The 24,628-nt window shown below is 42.8% G+C and overlaps 1 protein-coding gene across 1 annotated transcript in view; it reads right to left on the reverse strand.

Annotated features, from left to right (window-relative positions):
- Window positions 1-24,628, reverse strand: part of GUCA1C (guanylate cyclase activator 1C) — a 70,204-nt gene that overhangs the window by 8,743 nt on the left and 36,833 nt on the right. The window contains exon 2 of the mRNA XM_044988485.1: window positions 4,287-4,436. Coding sequence (XP_044844420.1) covers window positions 4,287-4,436 — 150 coding nt within the window. The remainder of the gene's footprint in view (window positions 1-4,286; window positions 4,437-24,628) is intronic.

The following is a 24,628-nucleotide window of genomic DNA, read 5'->3' on the forward strand; positions in this document are numbered from 1 at the left end:
ATTTAGAAGTATGAACAACAAGGGTAATGTCGTGGTGGGAGTCTGCTACAGACCACCAGACCAGGGGGATGAGGTGGATGAGGCTTTCTTCCAGCAACTAACAGAAGTTGCTAGATCACAGGCCCTGGTTCTCATGGGTGACTTTAATCACCCCGATATCTGCTGGGAGAGCAATACAGCAGTGCACAGACAATCCAGGAAGTTTCTGGAAAGTGTAGGGGACAATTTCCTGGTGCAAGTGCTGGAGGAACCAACTAGGGGAAAAGCTCTTCTTGACCTGCTGCTCACAAACAGGGAAGAAATAGTAGAGGAAGCAATAGTGGATGGGAACCTGGGAGGCAGTGACCATGAGATGGTCGAGTTCAGGATCCTGACACAAGGAAGAAAGGAGAGCAGTAGAACAGAGACCCTGGACTTCAGAAAAGCAGACTTCGACTCCCTCAGGGAACTGATGGGCAAGGTCCCCTGGGAGATAACATGACGGGGAAAGGAGTTGAGGAAAGCTGGCTGTATTTTAAAGAATCCTTATTGAGGTTGCAGGAACAAACCATCCCGATGTGTAGGAAGAAAAGTAAATATGGCAGGCGACCAGCTTGGCTTAACAGTGAAATCCTTGCTCGTCTTAAACACAAAAAAACAGCTTACAAGAAGTGGAAGATTGGACAAATAACCAGGGAGGAGTATAAAAGTATTGCTCAGGCATGCAGGAGTGAAATTAGGAAGGCCAAATCACACTTGGAGTTGCAGCTAGCCGGAGATGTTAGGAGTAACAAGAAGGGTTTCTTCAGGTATGTTAGCAACAAGAAGAAAGTCAAGGAAAGTGTGGGCCCCTTGCTGAATGAGGGAGGGAACCTAGTGACAGAGGATGTGGAGAAAGCTAGTGTACTCAATGCTTTTTTGCCTCTGTCTTCACAGACAAGGTCAGCTCCCAGACAGCTGCACTCTGCAGCATGGTATGGGGAGGAGGTGACCAGCTCTCTGTGGAGAAAGAAGTAGTTCGGGACTATTTAGAAAAGCTGGACGACCACAAGTCCATGGGGCCGGATGCGCTGCATCCGAGGGTGCTAAAGGAGTTGGCCGATGAGATTGCAGAGCCATTGGCCGTTATCTTTGAAAAATCATGGCGATCGGGGGAGGTCCCGGATGACTGGAAAAAAGCTAATGTAGTGCCCATCTTTAAAAAAGGGAAGAAGGAAGATCCAGGGAACTACAGGCCAGTCAGTCTCACCTCAGTCCCTGGAAAAATCATGGAACAGGTCCTCAAGGAATCAATTCTGAACCACTTAAAGGAGGGGAAAGTGATCAGGAACAGTCAGCATGGATTCACCAAGGGCAAGTCATACCTGACTAACCTAATTGCCTTCTATGATGAGATAACCGGCTCTGTGGATGAGGGGAAAGCAGTGGATGTACTATTTCTTGACTTTAGCAAAGCTTTTGATACAGTCTCCCACAGTATTCTTGCCAGCAAGTTAAAGAAGTATGGGCTGGGTGAATGGACGGTAAGGTGGATAGAAAACTGGCTAGATGGTCGGGCTCAATGGGTAGTGATCAATGGTTCCATGTCTAGTTGGCAGCCGGTATCAAGTGAAGTGCCCCAAGGGTCGGTGCTGGGGCCGGTTTTGTTCAATATCTTCATTAACGATCTGGAGGATGGTGTGGACTGCACCCTTAGCAAGTTTGCAGATAACACTAAACTGGGAGGAGTGGTTGATACGCTGGAGGGTAGGGATAGGATACAGAGGGACCTAGACAAATTAGAGGATTGGGCCAAAAGAAATATGATGAGGTTCAACAAGGACAAGTGCAGAGTCCTGCACTTAGAAAGGAAGAATCCCATGCACTGCTACAGATTAGGGACCGAATGGCTAGGCAGCAGTTCTGCAGAAAAGGACCTAGGGGTTACAGTGGACGAAAAGCTGAATATGAGTCAACAGTGTGCCCTTGTTGCCGAGAAGGCTAATGGCATTTTGGGTTGTATAAGTAGGGGCATTTCCAGCAGATCGAGGGACGTGATCATTCCCCTCTATTCAGCACTGGTGAGGCCTCATTTGGAGTACTGTGTCCAGTTTTGGGCCCCACAGTACAAGAAGGATGTGGATAAATTGGAGAGAGTCCAGCGGAGGGCAACAAAAATGATTAGGGGGCTGGAGCACATGACTTATGAGGAGAGGCTGAGGGAACTGAGATTGTTTAGCCTGCAGAAGAGAAGAATGAGGGGGGATTTGATAGTTGCTTTCAACTACCTGAAAGGGGGTTCCAAAGAGGATGGATCTAGACTGTTCTCAGTGGTAGAAGATGAGATGACAGAACAAGGAGTAATGGTCTCAAGTTGCAGAGGGGGAGGTTTAGGTTGGACATTAGGAAAACCTTTTTCACTAGTAGGGTGGTGAAGAACTGGAATGGGTTACCTAGGGAGGTGGTGGAATCTCCTTCCTTAGAGGTTTTTAAGGTCAGGCTTGACAAAGCCCTGGCTGGGATGATTTAGTTGGGTTTGATCCTGCTTTGAGCAGGGGGTTGGACTAGATGACCTCCTGAGGTCCCTTCCAACCCTGAGATTCTCTGATTCTATGATTAAATATATACGCTCAACAAATTTGCTGTGTGATATAACCAGCTATGGATATAGACATTGCCACACTCCTAATGGTACAGAAAAATCAGATGTTAGAGTTTATTATTACTTTTATATTAATATTGAAATTTAAAGTGTATCATATCCAGCATCTGCTGTGGGAATCTGACCATGACTGTCCTTGCCTTGAGCTATTTTATGGGCAATAGCCAGTCTTTAAGAATAGCTATATGAATTAGTCTGCATTCATCTGATCATACTCCAAATTACATCCATTTTTAGCATTCTACATGAACCTACTGGAGAGCTTTGGGTAGAAAGTAATACACTCTATCACGGCTACTTGTAGTGTAGTGGTTACAGCAAGGGAGCAGGACTTTATCATTTTACATTCACATCTTAGGTTTACACTGGTTCAGCTTTCCTGTGTGGGGAATACTTTGGTTATTATTGCACAAAGTGAGTGGTACAGTTAAGCTGATGCAAACCAAAGTGTGGACAATCTTATTTGGCATAAGTGATTTAGTTTAGTTTATGTTAAATCAGTTGGCAACTGGATTAAGTTAAACTAAAGTAAGACATTCAAACTGAAATAAGGATGTCCACACCGGGGGCTGTGCTGGCTTTAACTCTTGGTTTAAAAATCAATTTAATTGAAATCATTGCAATTGCCCTGGTTAGATAAAGGCCAGCTCACAGAGTCTGCACCTTAGTTTCCCCAGCTACATAAGAGGTGTAACACCTATATTAGAGAAGCGTAAGATTCAACATGGAGCCAGTGAGTGATCTGGGCCTGGCAACCTCTCCTCTCCCTCTCTTCAGAGCAGCTCAGAAGTATGAGGTCCAGCAACTTCCCTCTTGCCAACTTATGGCTAACCTAGCTACCACATCTTGCCTCATGTTAAGTCTTCATTTAGATTGTATGCTCTTTGGAGCAAGAACCTTGTCCTACCTGTCTGTAAAGAGTCCTCCTATACTTTTGATTTGTTTTTAAGACAGTTCCATAAGTTTGCAAAGCACCTTAAGTCATTTTAGATGAAAGGAACTATTTAAATGCAAATTATTATTCATCAGAGTTGGTTGAATGGGGAAATGATTTTGCAAATAATTTTGAAATTGTTTGGTTCCATGAAATTTTCTGAATTTTTATCAACAATTATATCATAATAATTTTGAGGTTCTTCCACAACATTTCATTAAATTTACCAAAACTGTATTTGCTTACTGATAATTTGAGTTTTTAAACAAATGTAACTGCTCTGAACACTATTTAAATAAAAGTTGATATTGTGGAAAATTTCACAAAAATTGGGAAATTGTGATAGCATCATTTTTTGTGTGTAAAAAGTTTAGTTTGAGAATAGGCCATTGTTCCATGAAAAAACTGGTTCAAAAATGTTGATCAGCACTATTCATTATGCTGGTACAGGTTTGTTCTTCTGTATAGTGCAGTTTATCAAAATAATCTCTCTACAGTAAATAACTGATTTATAGTATTTCTCTTTGACTCAAATGGTACACCTGGAGGATAAGACTTGAAGTAAAATACTCAGATATATCTACTTCAACAAGCATAAATAATGGTGAGAACATCTCCAACCAGAAACATTTGGTAAACTGTAGTTGAAGCATTTACGTTACATGGCAAATCCCTCCGCCAAAGGCAACGTGCTATGTTAAATGGACTTGCTACTGTATATAACTTGCTTACCGTGAATATGCTTAGGAGTTCTTTTTTGTCAATAGATCCGTTTCCATCAGCATCATATAGCTTAAAATACCATTTCAGTTTTTGGTCGATTTTCCCTCGTATAACCAAATTTATTGCGGCTATAAACTCCAAAAAGTCTATAAATCCATCCTAAGGAAGATTAAAAAAATAGTGTTTAACAAGTAAGGTCGGCTTTCATTCTGGCAGCAATCTTACATAAGCAACTCATCTAATACAATATAATATAAGCTCATTTATAAAGCACCATGCTGTGAAAACCGTCCATGGCATTTGAAAAGGATAATACATAGCTCAGCCTAAATCAATATGGAAAAGAGCCTTAGTACAAGCTAAGCAGCTGATACTGACATTGTCTGGAATGGAATACAGAAAATGGCTTCTCAATATACTTCCATGCCCCAAAGAGGAATTCCAGCAGCCTGTCACCACTGGTACTAATGAGCCAAAATGACGCACATTAAAATGTGTATCTGCTTTGAAAAAGTGACTGAAAAATGACATCTTCATACCCAGCAGACCTGCTCCCTGTGGTGTTCATGTGGCAAACTCCACCAGTAAAACCGTATTAGGGTGGGTATCTCCCCTTTTCCCCCTCCCTCCCCCATTGAATTCTTTGTCCCACTATCCTACTGTTTACCTGCTGTGGCACCACTCATGTCCCCCAGAGATCCAGAACCCGTTCATTTTCTGACTGCTGCCTACTTATAAAGGAACAGTGGCTCTAGCTTTTTTGCCACCCCCCACCCCGCCCAAGCACAGCAGGCAGGCTGCTTTCGGCGGCTTGCCTATTCCCTGGTCCCGTGGCTTTGGCGTACCCGCCGCCGAACTGCCACCGAATCCGCGGGATCGGCGGAGCTCCCACAGAAACGCCACTGAGGGCAGCCTGACTGCTGCCCTCGCAGGGACCGGAAGGCCGCCCTCCGCGGCTTGCTGCCCCAGGCATGCGCTTGGAGCGCTGGTGCCTGGGGCCACCGCTGGTAGTAGTGATATAGCACAGAAAGCTTTGAGTATTGCCCCAGCAGTGACTGACAGGACCAGAGATGGCCAGAGTGCATAAACGCCACCACTGCTAGGTAGACTAGCAATTGCAAGACTTTGGAGTGCTGGGGACACAAGTGGGAGATCTAGAGGCAATTTCACTTTGAGGGTGGAAAAAAGGGCAGCGACTTGATCTCTCAGTGGGAGGTCATTGTTACAGGACATTGGGGCCAAGAATTTAGCTTTAACTATAACTCTGGATATTGTTTATCCACATAAGTGTCCAATCTCTCTTCGACTCCAGATAACAAATTTTGGAATGGCTATAAAAACCTGATGATTCAGAATTTAAACCAGTCTCTTACTATTGGATTAGGAGAAGACCTTTGTGGGGGACAATAGCCAACATCTGCCTTGTGATGCTGGTAGACCATGCCATGGCCCAGGCTTCACTGAACACTAGACTCATAGACTTTAAGGTCAGAAGGGACCATTATGATCATCTAGTCTGACCTCCTGCACAATGCAAGCCACAGAATCTCACCCACCCACTTCTATAACAAACCCCCAACCTAACAAGTGCATAGCTGGAAATCAGTCTGGCTTACCTGTGGGGTAGTATAGTTAAAATAGATATTAGTGTTATAACAATGTGTGAAGTGTTTAGACTTTATGGAATGCTTGTAGGATGCTGCATGTATTAATCCTACTTATTATATTGGTAGCCCATACTATAAAAGGTGATACTTAGCTCTTTGCTCCATAACTGTAAAATGTTTGCTCTGAAACTATGTTAACTCACCAAATAGGAAAAAAAAACTTCACCTAATGCAAAATGCTGGATTTCTAGAGGAGGTATTATCTCCTGCCCATCAGGAAGGACTATTGAATCCAAATGGACCATTGTGGAACAAAGACTTTGTTGATTGCTCCCCCACCACCCACCCATGTGCTGAAGTGCTTGTCCTATCAGCTTAGGCTCTAGGGAGGTGGAGATAATAAATCCCTGAGCTGACCAAAGGGCATTAGGGTCTCTTTGTGCTGTCTGGACTCCGAGGGACATAGTTTCCTAAACATTAGCAAGAGATCCCCAAGCTGCTTGGCTTGGGTTAGCCCCAAATGACATAAAAGCTTGCCTATTACAGAAGCTTCCGTTATCTTTTGAATTTGTGATTGTATCTCATTTGTGTGTGTGTGTGTGTGTGTGTGTATGCTTACCTGCTTTAGCCTTGTAAATAACTGTCACTTCTTTTTCCTAGTTAACTAACCTTTAGTTAGCTTATTACAGGATTGGCTACAAGCCATGTCTTTGGTGTGAGATCTAGGGTGCAAATTGACCTGGGGTAAGTGACTGGTCCTTTGGCACTGGGAGTAACCTGAATATTTTGTGATCTTTTGTGTACAAGGGACAATCTATCATCGAGTCAAGCTTGCCTGGGTGACAAAATAGACCAGAATGCCCAAGGGGACTGTGTGTGGCTCCAAGGTAAGACTGTATAGTGCCTGGAGTTTACACTTGTTGCTTGGTTGTGAAATTGAATGATAGAACTCACAATCAGTGTGGGATTTATGCCCTGGTTTGTAATGATCTGCCCTGAGGTTGGTATATTTGCTCATGAACCACTCCAGACAATATGGCACACCTATTGCAGCATTTTGTGCACCTTCTTTGAAGCATGCAGTGCTGGCCACTCTCAGAGATGGGACACTAGATAGTCCACAGATCCGATCCAGTTTGGTAGTTTCTATGATATGGAGTAGTGCTGTCACACCATAGCCTGGCCAGTCATGAAACTGATTTTCAAAGCCTCTCTGATGTGCAGCGCGCCTAGCTGTGCTCATCTAATCGCCCTGGTGTCTGGCTGCTCAAAATCAGACGCCAAGCGATTTGCCTCAACCGCCCACCCCGCCATAAAGTCTCTCCCTTACTCTCACAGATATTATGGAGCAAACAGCAAGCAGCAATAATAATGGGAATATTGGTTATGCTGAGGTCTAACCTAGTCAGCAAACAGCGCCAGTGAGCTTTTAAACGTCCAAAGGCACATTCTACCACCATTCTGCACTTGATAAGCCTATAGTTGAACTGCTCCTTACTACTGTCCAGGCTGCCTGTGTATGGCTTCATGAGCCATGGAAGCAAGGGGTAGGCTGGATCCCCAAGGATAACTATAGGCATTTCAACATCCCCAATGGTAATTTTCTGGTCTGGGAAGAAAGTCCCTTCTTGCAGCTGCTCGAAGAGCCTGGAGTTCCTAAAGATGCGAGCGCCATGCACCTTTCCCTGCCATCCCACGTTGATGTCAGTGAAACGTCCCTTGTGATCCACCAGTGCTTGCAGCACCATTGAGAAGTAGCCCTTGCAGTTTACATACTGGCTGGCAAGGTGGTCCGGTGTCAAGACAGAGATATGAGTTCTGTCTATCACCCCACCACAGTTAGGGAACCCCATTGCAGCAAAGCCGTCTAGTATGACCTGCACATTTCCCAGAGTCACTACCCTTGATAACAGAACATCAGTGATTGCATTGGCTACTTGGATCACAGCAGTCCCCACAGTAGATTTGCCCACTCCAAAATGATTCCCGACTGACAGGTAGCAGTCAGGCATTGCAAGCTTCCACAGGGCTATTGCCACTCGCTTCTCAGCTGGCAGGGCAGCTCTCATCTTGGTATTCCTGCGCTTCAGGGCGGGGGAAAGCAACTCACAAAGTTCAAGGAAAGTGACCTTACACATGCAAAAGTTTCGCAGCCACTGTGAATCATCCCATACCTGCAACACTATGTGGTCCCACCAGGGACTTGTTTGCAAGGCCCAGAATAGGCATTCTACTCTATCAACCAGCCCCATTGCTGCCATGATATCCCAATTGCCACAGCCAGTGTTTTCAGGAATGTCTGTGTCTATGTCCTCCTCACAATTGTCCTCGTGCTGGCATCTCTTAGCCAGTTTCTGCACATACTGCAGGATAATGTGTGAGGTGTTTACAATGCTCACAACAGCAGTGGTGAGCTGAGCAAGCTACATGCTTGCCGTGCTATTGTGTCTGCATGGGTAATCCAGGCAAAAAGGCACAAAACGATTGTCTGCCATTGCTTTCGCAGAGGGAGGGAGGGGAGACTAATGAAATGTACCCAAAACCACCCGCAACAATGTTTTTGCCCCATCAGGCATTGGGAGCTTAACCCAGAATTCCAATGGGCAGCGGAGACTGCGGGAACTCTGGGATAGCTACCCACAATGCACTGCTCCGTGAGACGATGCTAGCCACGATATTGAGGATGCACTCCGCTGACCTAATGCGCTTAGGGGAGCGTACACAACCAACTATATAAAATCAATTTCTAAAGATCGACTTCTATAAAATTGACTTAATTTCATAGTGTAGACATACCCCCCTCTCTCACTCTATTTTATTTTGGTTTTTGGAGAATGGCATCACTTCTGTGTCTTTCCTGTACTCTGGTTCCATTGGTGTTTCTCTGGCTTTAAAAAAAAGTGTCAACAGTTGAGAAAGTTTATTAGCTAATCTGTTAGCATCCTGTAGCCCAGCATGCTGATATATAATGTACATGTGTGCATATCCACCCACTCCCTAAGTAATGATGGGCTATCAGGCCAAGATGAAAAGCCTGGCTAACAGTGAGACTGAAACCAAAATAGCTAATCATGCCTCACCAGCAAAAACTATAGACCTGCAAAGACCTTCAGCCACATCTGAGTCTGAGCAGCCAGTGTACCAAAGGAAGGGAGGAATAGAGATGCTTTTGTCACAGTAACCGGGTTAGCCTTTGGTAAATGAGTATTTCTTGAGTATCTATCCCTGAAGCATCATCCCATGGTAGTATTTAGTAACCATTTCCTGGAAAAGGAATACTTCCATCTGGTACCAGGATAAGGAGACCCAAAAAAATCACATTAAAATTACTTTTTTTTTTTTTAGATTTCCAACTTAGTTTTGTTCACTCAGGACTGGAGGTTTGGCTAGTTCTGACAGTTTTCAGTTAGGAGCTCAAATGTCTGGAAAAACTAAAGAAGGGTAACTTGTTGGATGCCTGTCCAAACAGAACTCTGAACATATTGAAGTTCATCCATTTCTATTTGGTAATCTGGGTAGAGTGAGGCCTGGTCTACACTACATGGTTAGGCTGATGTAAACTGCCTTACGTTGACCTAGCCGTGGAGGTGTCATCACTAAAATTTGGCTCCCACTGACATAAGTGCCTCTGTACACTTATTTAGTAACACCACCTCCCTTAGCAGCGTAGAGTTATAGTCAATGTAATTAGGTTGACACTGTGTCAATGTGGACACGGCGTTGCTTATGTAAACTGTTACTGGCTTTGAGGAGCAGTCCCACACTGCCCCAACACTGACAATACAATCAATACAAGTGCTCCGGTTGAGGATGCGCTATGCTGGCACAAGGAGCAGAGTGTGCACAAGCAACTTAATAACTCAGTGGCTATATGCCAACAAAATTTAGTAGTGTAGAAATTGGCTGAGGCACCGAGAGGCTGTGCAGAACACTTACCAGACTCCCAAGCTCATATCAAAATTCTTTTTTAAATGCAGGCAGATAAGCGGCATGTCTACCCAATACATACTGTAATAGAAGTGTGACACAGGAGTGCTGATAAGAGACTGAAATATATTTCCTGTCTCCAGATACATGACATCCATCAGCTCTACAAAGATAATACCCCTTTCAAAAGTAAGGGTTCATGTAGCTCTCTATGTTGTGCCTACAAGTGCAGTGCTCAACAGGGGAATTAGCAGTCTAAGGGCTCTGTGAGTAGGCCTGCTGGCCTCAAGTGAGTAGGCTGCCAGTCCCCAAAAGGAGGTGGCAGGGGAGTAGGGGGACCCGGGCCTGCTCTAGTCCACTGGATCTCAGCCCAGGGCCTTAACAGCGGCGGAGGGTTCCGCCACTTGGTCATCGGGGATCCCACCGAAACATGCTGACCTAGACTCTGGCAACACAACTGAACTAATATCTGGTGTCCCTGGGTTACTTCTTACTACTCCTTCTGAGTGTACCTTGGTCTCTTGGGTTCCTCCGTCTCCCTGGGGAGAGCCCTCAGAACAGTTGCCACGGGCTTCAGATGGTCCTCCCAGTGGCAACTGTATACCACCACGTCATCGAGATAAGTGGTGGCTACTCGGTGTGGGGCTGGAGTAGGCAACCCACTAGCGCTGGAAGGTTTCAGGGGTGCCATGAAGGCCGAAAGGCATCTGGGTGAACTGATAGAGCCTGCTTGGGGTGACAAAGGTCCTTTTTCCACTTGATCCTGGATCAAGTGGGATTTTCCAATAACTCTTGATGAGATCAAAGGTTGTTATGTACCGGGCTGCTCCGAGTCAATTGAGCAGCTTGTCAATCTGGGGCATTGGGTAGACATCGAATTTGGAGAAGGCACTGACCTTCTGAAAATCGATGCAGAAGCAAAGGGTCCTTTCCAGCTTTGGGACCAGCACTAGGGGTTGCACCACATGCTCTTCAACCTTTCGATAACCCCTAGGTCCACCATCACCTGGACTTCCTTTTCTACCACCTCCCACATTTGCCGTAGGAGGGGTCACATTGCCTCATGGATTACCTCTCCTGAGTTTGTCAGGATGGTGTGCCGGACCAGGGTGCTTTGGCCCAGTAAGGCCGTGAAGATTCTGGGAAAGGTCTTCAACAGGCATAGGGCCTGCTGCTCCTATATGAGGGTGTCTCTGAGTAGGGGCTTTTTGGAGTAAGCGGTCCCAGGGACCTGGGGACCCAGGTCTGATTTGGGAGGTATGGGGCAGACCTTCCCACTTGTGCCACAGCTTTAGGAGATTGACATGGTATAGCTGTCACTTCCTCTGTCATTCGGGTTGCCGGATTTCATAGGTGATGGATTAACTCATATCGCCTCTGCCATTGGGCTAGGAGTTTTGAGTCCTCCAAGGGAAGTAAGAGGAGAACCCAATCACTGGGTTCAAAGGCCTCTGTCCAGGCTCCCTTGTTGTATGTTCTCACCTGTGCCCCTCAGGCAGCCTGCAAGCTCTCCCTCGCCAGGTATCTGGCACGAGCCAAGCATCCTGTAACTGTAGCAAATACTGTAGGGGCCCTGGGCCTGCGACGGTGTCTGTTTTGAGGTTTCCCCCATTAGGTTGAGCAGGTCCAGAGGCTAGCAACTGTACAGCAGTTTGAAGGGTGAGAACTTTGTGGGGGATTAGGGACACCTCCCTGATGGTGAGCAGCAGGGGTTGGATTAATTGGTCCCACTGGCACAGGTCCCTAGGTGGAACCTTGCAGAGCATGTCCTTCAGCATTCTGTTGAACTGCTTGACCAGCCCATCAGTTTGGGGGTGATAGACTGAAGTCTGCAGCTTCTTGATTCCAGGAGCCCACAGACCTGGTGGAGTTGCCAGGATGTAAAATCTGCTCCCTGGTCAGTAAGGAACTCTCAGGGCAAGCCCACCCAGCCGAAGACCTTCAAAACTTCCACCACGACGGTTCAAGCGGTGGTGTTCCTTAGTGGGATGGTCTTGGGGAAGAGGGTGGCGTAATCCATAGTCACCAGGATATAGAGGAACCTGGAGATGCTCTGGGCAAGGGGCCCCACCAGGTACATTGCAACCCTCTCAAAGGGGGACCAGGGGAGCCTTTCACATTTCCCAAAAGGTCTCCAGGGCAATGTCCAAGGTGTCAAGTATGGCTGTCTTTACTCACCCATAGTCTCAGGCCTTGTCATTTGCTACCAAATGACAGGCTGCCTGGGCTATCCTGTCCATATTTAGTAGGTTAAAGGTTGGTTCAGTCTCCATGCCCACTCAGATGTTCAACCTCTTTGTGAAGATGGCCAGCAAGGATGTCGGTTAGTGACAATCTTGACAGGAATTTGGCAATGTGGGGATCTGTCCCCTAGGAACTGGGCTGAGAACACATTTTACACAGATCACTGAATCGAATAGGCTCTGAAAAGATAGATTTTGCCTCTACCAATTTGATCTGGTGAATGAGAGGCAAAGTGTGAAAGTTTTCTGTATATTTCACTATATTGCAAGCTTGGGGTATTTTGTTTTTGTTTGTTCGTTTGAGGTTTTTTTAAAGTATCAGTGCTTGATTAACAAAACATAGAACTGTGCCAACGAGACTCCAAACAGGCCTGGGGATTTGGTGCTTATATAAAATTAATCTCTTGTGCTAACTCTGAGGCTCCATGGGAAAGAGTTAAGCTGTTCTTTCTCTATATAGGACATGCACAACAGGGAGCCCATTAACACTCAGCAACCACTGGGGCTTTTTTTTTTTTTGGACTACTCTGATCACAGCTCTAAGACTGGGTACAACTTTAGGAACGAGCACTAGAAAATTACGCAAAAATCCTACAATGACTATAATTTGTTTCCATTTAACTTCTAGGAGGTCCTGGGCCCAGGCCTGTAGAAGTACAGAAAACTAGTGGGGAGAAGAAAACAAAGGAGGGTGCAATGTCATAGGAACTGTGCACCAGCCTCTCTATAACCCAAGAACCTCTAGATGCCAACTGTCAAGGGGGTTCAGAGGGGTTACAGGGATCTCTTGGGTCTTGCATCTACAGTCTAGTTTCCCAATGCGTGTCATGTAAGGTCTCAAAAGCTGGTGTCACATTGATCATCAATTACATCGCAGAATGCATTTACGAATGTTGCGTAAGGAGTTATGTAAATACCCTGAAAATATGTTCTTTCTTACAGCTTGTTACTAAGTACTGGTCACCAGCAAAGATGAAAAACAGATTTTCTGTCAGACAAGGTGTTCAGCCATCTGTTTACATGCAAACCGAGTATTGTCTCTTTCACAATGGACAACGATTAGCATTTTATGTTAAATGCTACTGAAGAGCTGATGGGAACTTCAGAAAGACACTAATGGGAAGAGAGAAACAGCAGAAGAGGGGGATCCCTGTCTGAGGGTGCAGATCAAAGGCTTACTCTACTCTACAAAAAAAGACACCCAGGAACCCTTCACTGAGGAAGTAAATGGACAGCACGTTTGCTTGATGGAAAAAGGGATCTCAGCCAAGCTTGGTTCAAAAGATTGTCAAGAACTTTGGTTGAGATAAGCTTCTTTATAACAGGTTAACCTGCTATTTAAGTTTAGTCTCTAGAAAGTGTGTTATGATTTTGTTTTATAAGTAATCATTTGTTTCCAAAATTCTTACTCACTAGCACTTGGGTCTTTGTTCTTTGATAATAAACTTATTCTTGTTTTCATGATAAATATAGCTAAGTGCTGTGGTGTTAAGCACAGTGATGGTCCTGAGTTGAATCTTACAAGCTGGTGTGTACTGTTCCCTTGGGAACTGCAGGTCACTTAATTCTGTAAGTATTCTGTGGATAAGGGGCTGGACACTGCAGGGTTGGTGTGTGCCCATCATTACCAATACAGAGAGAACGAGGCCTGGAAGGCAGCGCTTGTGCTGCTAGAGGCTGGCGGTTTCAGGGAGCTGATCCATGACAAGCACAGACAAGCCTTCATCATGCTAAAGGCAGGAGGTGGTGAGGTGCCTTGCAAACCTGGCAACCCACGGGGAGCATTGCACTCCTTTAAAGTGACAAAGAGGCAACTCTACTGCCCTAAACCTAAACATCAACCTAGCTACTTTCATGAACACTGAACTCTTGAGATAACAAAGACCAAAACCCTTTATTTAAGCCAGCTACACAAAATAAACTTGGGGAATTCAGATAAAATGGATCCCTGACCTAAAACACCCAGCTTTGGGGTTAGCAACCAACCTACAACCCACAAAAAACTAATCAACAAAACAAAAAACAAAACAAAACAGCAACATCTAGTTCTAGTACAGATGAGATAATTCACACACCAAAAACTTATTTCTTGGGTCTGTTTTTTATTATTCAGTTCCTATGCAATTTTTCTCAATGCACTGTGACAACATAGACCCTACAACAACACCAGAAGCTTGCATTTGAATAAAACTTTAAAAAAAAATCTGGACTTGCTAGCCCCGTAACTAGTCCAGTGCAACTAGTCTAAGCAGCTACCCTTATTAGGCAACTTCCTGATTTTTATTAAATCTCCCGAAATATATGGAGTAGAGTTCTGTTCCACTGCTCCTAGCACATCACCTCCTTGAATCAACCTTTGCCTCTTAGAGCAGGTTTCAACATGCATTGCGCTGCCATATCATTCCCAGGCCCTGTCCCTTGCTCACTATGCTTACAGGGTTAAAAGCCCCACAGAGACAGTCAACAGATCATGTGAGGAGGGAGTTCCTCAAGTGAGTCAGTGGAGACTCCTCAGTGTGTGTGGGCTTTAGTGGTGGATATTTTCCCCTGCTCCCCTGAGAACTGTTCAGCTCTAAAGAGCACTGGAGAAAGCAGACATTAAAACTGGAGACGGGGGAGTTATGTTTTGAGCTGGCTTTCAAATATCTTTAAAAACACCCAGCAAAATTAAATTGAAGCAACCAAATTCTGCATGTTTTGGGTTGGAAACCATGAAAAAAAATTGAGTGGAGAGAAGAAAATTAAATGATTAGTTACTAAACAAAGGTTAACACTGAAAGGCTAAATAGGAGCATTATTTACTTCCAGTTAATTATCTTAGTTGAATTATATGATGCTTCTGCTGAAGGGAATGATACACAATCTTTCAGGATTTGTGTGGCATTTGTATCAAAACCAGATTATGTGAGGCATTTCTATGCACTTAATTTGACAGATTAATCACACGAAATGCAAAAGGGGAAAGCTCCTGCTCTGGATGTAATGAGAAGCCATTAGTGTGCAGCTGGCAAGGCTGATGAGGTGTTTAAAGGGGGTTTGTTCAGTAGTAGCTGCATCTCGTAAGGAACGGGGCAATTTATTTTCATCCTTTTATGACAGGATATTGCTTTAGAATGTCAGCTGTGTGCAGTTGCTGGCGGCTGTTCTCTTTAGTCACTCGCCAGAGCTCTGTGGCCTGTGAAAAGAAAATGGGGCACTAAAGGAATTATGACATTATGGAACGATAATTAGGTAATACTCCAGCACCAGGAGTTTAACAAGAACATTATCCTTGTGTATCTAGAATAGTGTTGATAATCTTCAGAATTAGTTAAAAAGCTCTAAACATTGCCCTCCCAATGGCCATTCAAACAATTCTTCCTAATGAATTTATTTGCAAGTACTTTAAACAGTCACTTCTGATGTTGTGAATGCACAACTGATTTAACAGGGCTGAGACTCACGTTTGCACTGAAATCAGAATTAACATAAAGCAGGTTAGATGTGATGGCTGATGTTTCTATTCAGCCAGTACTATCAAAGCTGTGTACATTAGTAATAATTTGAGAATTTGCATAATGCCTTCTATCCCAAAGCAATTTATTAACCATGCAAAAGCAGCGCCACTGAAATGCAGACAACTGTGGGAGAGAGTGAGCCAACCAATTAGCACAAAGCACACTGCTTAACAGCAGTGGCAGAACTAACAGGGATGGCAACTGTCTTCCCCTGCTTCCCAGGCCTGGTGTGGTTAGGTGTATTTGTGGTGCCTTTTCAAACCTATTGTGCAATTGATAGGAGGTGCAGGACATGAATTTTCACACGGACTGGTGAGCAAGCCTGCCCCACACTCAGCCTCAGTGGCAGCTCCTGTCCCACGTGCCTGGGCCCAGCCTCCCACTCTGGGCAGTGCAATGGGGCACAACACATCACACAGTGCTGTGACCTCATTCACCAGGTCACAACAGCACTCACTGTGGTCTGGCTGCCCCTCTGTCATGATACGGGGCAGCCGGGCCAACCCTGAATGGTGCTATAATCCCATGGGTCAGGTCACAACACTTAGAATTGGGAGCTGGGTCCAGTGCCATGGGACAGGAGCTGCCCCTGTGGGGTGAATGTGGGGCACGCTTGCTCACTTGCTCTCCCTTCCCTCCCCTCCCCCTGGGCCAGTGTTAGAGTTATGGTGGTGGGGTGGAGGATGCTGCTGCAGGTGGTCCATTCCCCCTCAGTAGGGCAAGGAGGAGATTATAGCAGCAGAATGCACCCATTGAATAGGGAAGCACCACTAATGACCCATTACTTCCCCCTTGCCCCCAGTTGTACTCTGCCACTGCTTAACAATGTGGGGAGGGGACATTTTGGCAAGGAACACTAACGGTGAGCCCTCACTCTTAGTAAGAGTACTTTGGGCTCGTTAAGGGGCTATGCAAACAAGCAGGATCTTGGTTTTAAGTTTGCATCTGAAGGATTCCTACATAGTAAACTGCACAGAACTCTATTTAGCTACATCAGAAGGGTTGAGTTGACTCTACCAGGATGACAAACTTGTAAATCTAGAGAGTCTAGGGATTTCAAATCCAAGGCTTAGACTACTAACACACCCCACACTTTTAAAACACTTATTAAGAAACCTGATAAAATAGAAGGAAGAGGTTAAGTATTTGCTCTGGCCAAGTATCAGATTCTGATAGCTTAGACTAACTGTCTGAGGTTTACAGCAAATCCGGAGGTTATGAAGTAAGTTGCCTGTAATAGAAAGAACATCTGATTTGTTTCATGTTTCACAGGGGCTACCAGTCTGCTGGTGATACCCTGCAGGGGTACCCAGGGTCATGACACACATCACTACCACCTGCCCCTAGTGCAAGGAAACCTTGTCTGTGCCTGCTGAGGGTCAACTCCACTGGCTACGCAAGCACTCCCTTCCTAGGCCTTGCAAGCCCTGCTGTTACTCTAGAGGTAACAGGCTCCCTTGAGCCCTCCGAACATCTCCCTGAAGTGTCCAACCCCATGGCCACTGGACGGACACTTGCAGTATTTATAGAATTGCTGTTCCCAAAGAAGCAATACACCCTAGCTTACCAGTTACAGCTCCGATCACCGCTACACTTAACACACAGTACTTAGATGTGTTTATAGTGAGATCAAGTATAAGTGTATTTAACAAAGCCTAGAGATTCAAATAATAGCAAGTATTGGAAAGCAATGATTATATATACAATAAAATCATTCTAGAGCTTAGACTTAATTCACAAGATACTCACATGTCTTGTATCATAATGCTTGCAACACTTTATAGCCAGGGTTGCCTGTGATCCTCCTTTCATGAAAAAGCAGGCTGTCAGCTTGCCTCCTAGGTGAAGATACTAGTGTTTTCCTTTGCACATCAAGATAAACTAGAACAATTCTTGGTCTTTATTCATAAACAGGGCACCCTGCCCCCTGCTGTTTTTTTTCCATTCTGTAAATTTCCTCTTTTGTCAATTTCACAATCTTATTTAGTCTTTGGCTAAGTATGCAAATAGTGTGTGTAATAAAATACACAATACACAAATGGCCTGACAGGGAGATAGGTGTCTGTTACCTCTTGCCTGAAAGAAACATGTCAGAGATGTGTCACCTCTCAGTGACCTGCCTTAACTCCTGGACCTTAAGAACATATAGATTTCAGTATAGATACATAGCTTCTTAAATACTACCCATACATACATTTCACAATTATTGTGGCAACCAGGGAGCAACTGGCTCTCTGTAGTGACCCTCACATGCTACCCTTCGATGAACTATTATGCAGATATCGAACCCAGGGTCCCCACTTATTTCCTTTCACTTTTTAAAAAACCTGTTTCCCAGTGAAAAAAATTGGGGATAGTTTAAAAAACTGGGATTTCTGCACATTTTCAAAATGATAATTTTCAACCAATTTTGAATTGGTAAAACTTTTTATTTTGAAATTTAAAATGGAGACATTAGAATTTTTTCCCCCACAAAATGTTTGGTGTCAAAAGCCCATTTCTCAATACCAAAAATCATCACAAAATATAAAATTGGACCAGCTTTCATTTTTACAGTACCTAAATAAATGAGGTCCAATCTTGGTTGGGCCTTCTAGGAAATACTGTAATATAAATTTACAAATAATAATTAATAATAGATTAGAAGAACCCACACTCTGAATCTGATCACTCCCTTTATTGCTACAAAGATGGAAACAAACTTTGTGTTGAGTTTGAGGAGCTGAACGAGAAAACGAGGATTAAAAAAAAAGGAAGATTTTCACTTTTTCCACAAAGAAAAAAATATTTATGGAGAAGACAGGAGCTGTTTTTTTCCTTTTTTTTTATTTCCTTCCAGAAACTGGATGTCTTGACAAAACTTCTTTTTCTGGGACACACTGCGCCAAGATTTGTTCTTTCAATGCATTTTGATAGTTACTGCTTCTCGATATTGCCTTTTAGAATACATTGAGCACTGGATCTTGGGAGTGAAAGTGTACATTGATAACTGGATGTGGGGCAGCACTGCTCGTAAATATTAACTGCAGAAAGTACTGGAAGCAGCAACCAATAAATCCAAGAGTCAATTTCTAATAATTGAAAGAAATTGAGAGAAATTGGTCACACAGGGAATACATTTCATTATTTTAAGAGTCAGATGTTTTTGAACATACAGACACCTGAAGATAAAGGAAATTCAGGCCAAGATTTATAAACAGAATAATCCATTTGTAGGTGCCCAGTTTGACATTTGAAAAGGGCCTGATTTTCAGTGCCAAACATGCACCCTGGTCCCAGCCAGGACATCACCCATTAACAACAGATGTGCTGTCAAGAGCGCATGCTTTGTTTGATGACACAACCAGGCATTGGCACCAGAAGGATTGCAAGAAGAATGTATGGGGAGGATAACATGTTGGGTGGGGGGCAGAAGCAACTCAGACAGGCCAAATTTGAGTGGTGTTGCAACCCCGTGCACCAGGAAGGAGCAACCTGGCCAATTCTGAGAGCATGGTGCTACAACATGGGCACAACGCTACTCAAATTTGGCCTAGTCACCCCTCATCATACCAACAGAGAAGGGGTTCCACCATAATGCCAACCCTTCATTGTCCCTCTGCCAAGTTAAGGTGCTCAAAAGTGGGGGACAGGGAGGGCAATGGTATCTCCAAAGCACATGCTACCAGATTATCTGGCACAAACACTAATAATGTGAGAATATGGTAAAAGCATCATGTGATAGATCAGCAAGAATATGGTATGAAATGGAAGGAAAAATAACCAAGGATGACATATTTCAAGCAATAATACAAGCTACAATTAATGGACGGAGAAGTTAACCCTTCTCACCTGCATTTTAATAGTATAAAAGAACTGCCTATGACTTTGGGAGCACTAGTATTAAAAAAAATCACAGGAACAAGAAGTCAGGTGTGGAAAGGATAAATGCAAAGTGTCTTCAAATGACTACAGCAGAAAGTCAGAGAAATCATTCTGGCCACAGATGAAAGAGGAAGCAAATGAGGAGACTTCCTGAGATACAGAGAAGCTCAGTGGAAAGAACCCAGGCCCTTGGGAGTCCTCACTGATGTTGGGAACACAGCCACATGATTATTCATAATGGACTGTTCCTGCAACTTCTCAGAAGAAGTGACCCTGGAAGATACCACAGTTTCATATGTGACAATGTTAAATCTCAGTTCCTGGACATGCAGCCTTAGATACACCTAGAAATGAACAGATTAGAAGTCCATACACTGAAGGACTTGATCAAAAAGCAATTTATTTAAGAGAACATCAATACTTAGCTCTTCTCGACAGAGCAACACTGCTGCAATGTGAAAAGTCGCTAGCAAAATTTAGTCAAAGGGTAACACAACTCTGTTTTTGAGACAGGTAATAGACATCTCCAAACACTGAATAAAATCATAACAGATGCACAAGATGTTTACCACATTAAAAAAAAGATATATAGAATGTGACAGGAAGGTTGTGTATGTTATGAGATGAATTCTAGGTTATTTTTCTCACTGTAACAAGAAAATAGCTAAAGTTCACCAGAAAGCATATTAGCCTCTGGAGCCTGCGGACCTAGCTGACAATACAATGATATAACCAGCCAGAGTGCACTTAGCCAAACCATTATACAACACAGTTATAAAGAAATCTTCTAAAGCTTAGGTCTGTACCTGCTGTTCTGGGGAAGTCCTCTACAATTTAACAGATTGAGATAGTTTTTTTTTTAAACCATCCTGCAGAGTGTAATAGAAAAATCTGATTATACAATTCTTTAGGGAGTTAAAATCTATGGAAAGGATGTAATTCTCTAATAGAATTTATAGGTTATTAAAGTAATTTCTATAGAATCCAATTCAATATTTGTAGAACATATACTAATTTAATTTCTATTGCATTCCACTGGATTTTCTATAAAGATGAACTAAATGTTAAGGGTCCTTTGAATATGGGGCCCAAACAATGTAACCCAATCCCTTCAAAGTTGACAATTCATAATTTACTAATAAGATGCCTTGTAATATCCAAGTGTTGCAGACCAAAAACGTGAGTTACTTTATATACACGATAAGTTTATGCAGCATGACTTAGGCACAATAAACTGATTGAGGGGGTAAATGGTTTTTGTTGGTTTGTGTCTCAGACTAGCCGAGGCTGTGTGTATAGATACACAGACACACACACTCTCTTTCTCTCTATTTTAAATATGAGAGACAATAGTGGTGTCATTTCCAGCTGTAGTAAGAAAGATGATGATCAGTGTTGTTCCTATATATTTACCTGTTCCCTCTAGATCTTTGTGTAGAATCTGCTTAATTTATTGATACAAAAGCTTTTATTACTGCTTTACCATGCAAATAACAAGGCTAGGGGAGAGCAAGATCTGTTTTTTCCATGAAACAAGAAAAAGTCAAAGTTTTAATATCAGAAACTTGATTGCTGGTGATGGTAATGCTAGAAGCAGGGCTCAGACTGGGAAAGAAAGAAGTGGTACTTCTAAGTTACATATTCCACCACGTTTCCCTTTACACAAAACTCTGCACACTTGCGATACCAAAAGAAAACACTGCTCATAGTAGACTGAGTGAATATTCATAACCTGATCATCCTTCTCCTTTCCTGTGTGCTTTGACCAGAAGTTAAGCCTGAAGCCTAATTATATCAATGTGAACATTGTTAATTTTCCAAATGATGTAAAGGAGCAGTTCACACCTCTCTTGAATTATGGCAAGCTGTCTACAGATTCAAATAGACATCATTTGTTAACATTATATCTGTCACAGTTTGAAGGTTCTGTTTGCAAATACAAGAACTAGAGACTTTTTTTTTTTTAAAGGAAAGCTTAGATTCTGGAGCAAAAGAAGACTGTCTCCAGGAAAAAGATGCACAACTTGGCTAAGTCACTATGAACCAACCCAATTCAGCACTGGATACCAGAGACAGAAAGACAATCATATGGGACTGTATCAAAATGAATAATTTTGTTTATATGACTACATAACTATCCTCCCAAGCACAAAACTAAATATTCTTTTAAATTAAATTCCATGCTAGCAACCAGCTTTTGCTTAAAACTTGTCTGCTGTTCCCCCACCTTCCGGAAGTTCTCCAGCGTATTCACCAGTCTCTCTTTAGAATGTTTCCTTAAATACTTTTTATAATTGTCCCTCTTAAATCTATCTTTTCTTATTCTCATCTCTTCAGTGTGATATCAGATACAGCTTAATTTAATACATAAGTAGTTTAAATACTTGTTCATGTCACCTTTTGGTCGTCAGCTTTCAAAGCTACTCTTATCACTGTCTCCTCATATATAACCCCCTCCTTGCTTTGGAGATTCCATTCCTCTGGACTTCAACTTTTCTTGGGTGAGATGACAGAAAAGACACTATTCTCCAAATGAGGTCTATCCAGTTCTTTCTGAAATATTACCAGAAAATCACTGGACTTTCAGAATAGAAAAGTAAAAAGGATCAACAGGATTTTGGCTTTTAGCACTGGAGGACTAATTATAACCTACATTTTAAAAACCAATTTTCTTATAATACGACAGTCATTTATTCCTTTGGCTAGTTTCCTTTAAGGCCATAATAAGTAGCATAAGAACTTGGATAGCAAGATCCTATTTTCAGTATATAGTTCCCTATGCTAAATAAGTATGAAAATCTCGTTCTTCACAGGTCACAGGAACCTAACCAACTGATTTTTGCATTATTTAATTACTACATTTAACAGAGATACAATAGAACAAGTAGCTTATCTATAAGCATGTGGAAGTGCATGGCAATGCATTGATTAAATGATCAAAAAAGTCTTTGAATACAACTTTTCATATCAAAGTAAATCTCATTAAAGTATTGTAGCCGATTTTAACAAGATTTCATCCACATTTGGGTTGTAAGGATTTTCTCCTTACACTAAATCAAACCCTAATTGCTTGTACCATTATGATTTGGTTACTTTTATAAACTGACAAATAAGACATCCTTATCTATAGGTTAGGATAAGTATATTTAATTAGCAGCAATTTAACATTTAGGAAATATTTCCATATTGATATTCCTGTTTAAGAATGATTCAAAAAACATAATTGTCATTTATAGTCAATGCACTAGGCATTAAAATTTCTAGAAAGGCCTACTGCGTCAGGGTTAATGTAATCTCGCTTCTTGAATGTGTTTGTGCCCACAACATATATCAGATCTCTGAAACATGATCTGTGTCATGCACACAGAGCTGCTGAAGGAACATACACCTTCAAAACTACTTAAATTTGTATAAACAAAGGAGCTTCTGCCTGGAAGTACATCCATGGAGTGCACGGTGGAGGACCAGGTGACCATTCAACATGTCCAGGGAGCAGGGAAAAGAGGAGAACCAGTAGGAGAGTGAGCGCACGGGATTGTTTTTTATATATTTCACACACACACACACACACACACACACACACCCCGCTACCTCGATATAACGCCACCCGATATAACACAAATTTGGATATAACGCGGTAAAGCAGTGCTCCGGGGGGCAGGGCTATGCACTCCGGTGGATTAAAGCAAGTTCAATATAACACGGTTTTACCTATAACTCGGTAAGATTTTTTGGCTTGCAAGGACAGCGTTCTATCGAGGTAGAGGTGTGTATATATATATATATATATATATATATATATATATATATATACACATACATACACACACATTTTATTAAGGCAAAGTTACAATAAAACATTAACATATTACATCATACATTACTTGTTACATATTGATATTACTTGAATATGTACATTACTAATTAATATTCAAAGAACCTGGCTAAAGATTCTGGTTTGCTGGCTGGGGAATCTTCATCTTGTGAGTATGCTAGAAAGAGCGACCAAATTTCTAAATACTTACTCCTCTTTTTGGTGCTTCTCTTGTATTATACTTGGTATGAAAGCTTTTCCATTACAAGGACAGTCTATATTTTACTATACACAATTCAACAATAATGTGCCCTCATGGAGTCTGACTCTAGCAGACTCTCTCTTTGCCCTATGTCCTTCCCACTGGTTTTCTCCCTCACTTGTGCTGCCTTTTTTGACCCAGCAGTTTAAAGAAAGATAAGAAGCTTTCTTGAGAGAGAGAATCCCCATACTGGCAAACTTCTATGTTAATCATGCCCCGCCACCCGCATGCATACACACACAAACCAACTTATAGTACAACCAGTTCCCTTTGCCTCCAAAAGACTGTATTAGGTATAACTTGTGGCTTACAGAAGCATTGTCCAAATCAAGCATTAGAATATAGCTCGCTCTGGCCAGGCCCAGTGGAAGCAGACCAAGTTCTGGCCAATGACTGTATAGACTCCTCTGAGCAGGGCACGCAAGGGCAGATCCTTGCCTGATGTGACATGCTATTGTTTGATTGACTTCAGCTGACCTACGGTGGTTTACATAAGTTTAGGATGTGAGCTCAGTCTCCTTGTGACCACACATTCAACAGTGATGCTTGGAGCTCTCAAATTCTGCTTGCAGCCAGACACCTGTAGAGGAATATATGGCTAATTTGACTGAAAGCAATAAGGGATTGACATGCATCTTTTGAGGTGAGAGGGTACCTTTTGAAATGTCATAAGTGCTGAAATGGTTTTGCAAGCCCAAAGGAATGAAGTTTCTGTTTTGTTTCTACATAAAAATTGTACCTCCCCCCAACAGATTGATGACAAATTTCACTGAAAATGTTGCAAGTTTTTCAAGTCTTGTGCTACCCAGTGCCATAGAAAACTAAACACTATTTTTTATGATTTTGAAGAAGGGACACTTTTGATTCAGATTTCACAAGAAATCTCTTTGGAAACTTGTGGGGTTTAGGCATAATCCTCCTCCCCGCACATCGCCAAACAATTTTAACAATTGTTAAACATGATGTTATCAATAAGGAGGGTAAGTTGAGTTTTGACATTTATATTTGGCTTCTATTATGATTGCCCTCAAGACACTCTTGCTTGAATCATAGGCCATACTATTCCCCAGAAGACTCTCCCAGTGGCCTAGCTAGGTTTGAGAGACTGTCTCCTAGAAGAAAAATGTGCTGCTTTCT

The sequence above is a fragment of the Mauremys mutica genome, chromosome 1 (genome assembly GCF_020497125.1).
Source record: "Mauremys mutica isolate MM-2020 ecotype Southern chromosome 1, ASM2049712v1, whole genome shotgun sequence".
In the NCBI taxonomy this organism is placed as follows: Eukaryota; Metazoa; Chordata; order Testudines; family Geoemydidae; genus Mauremys; species Mauremys mutica.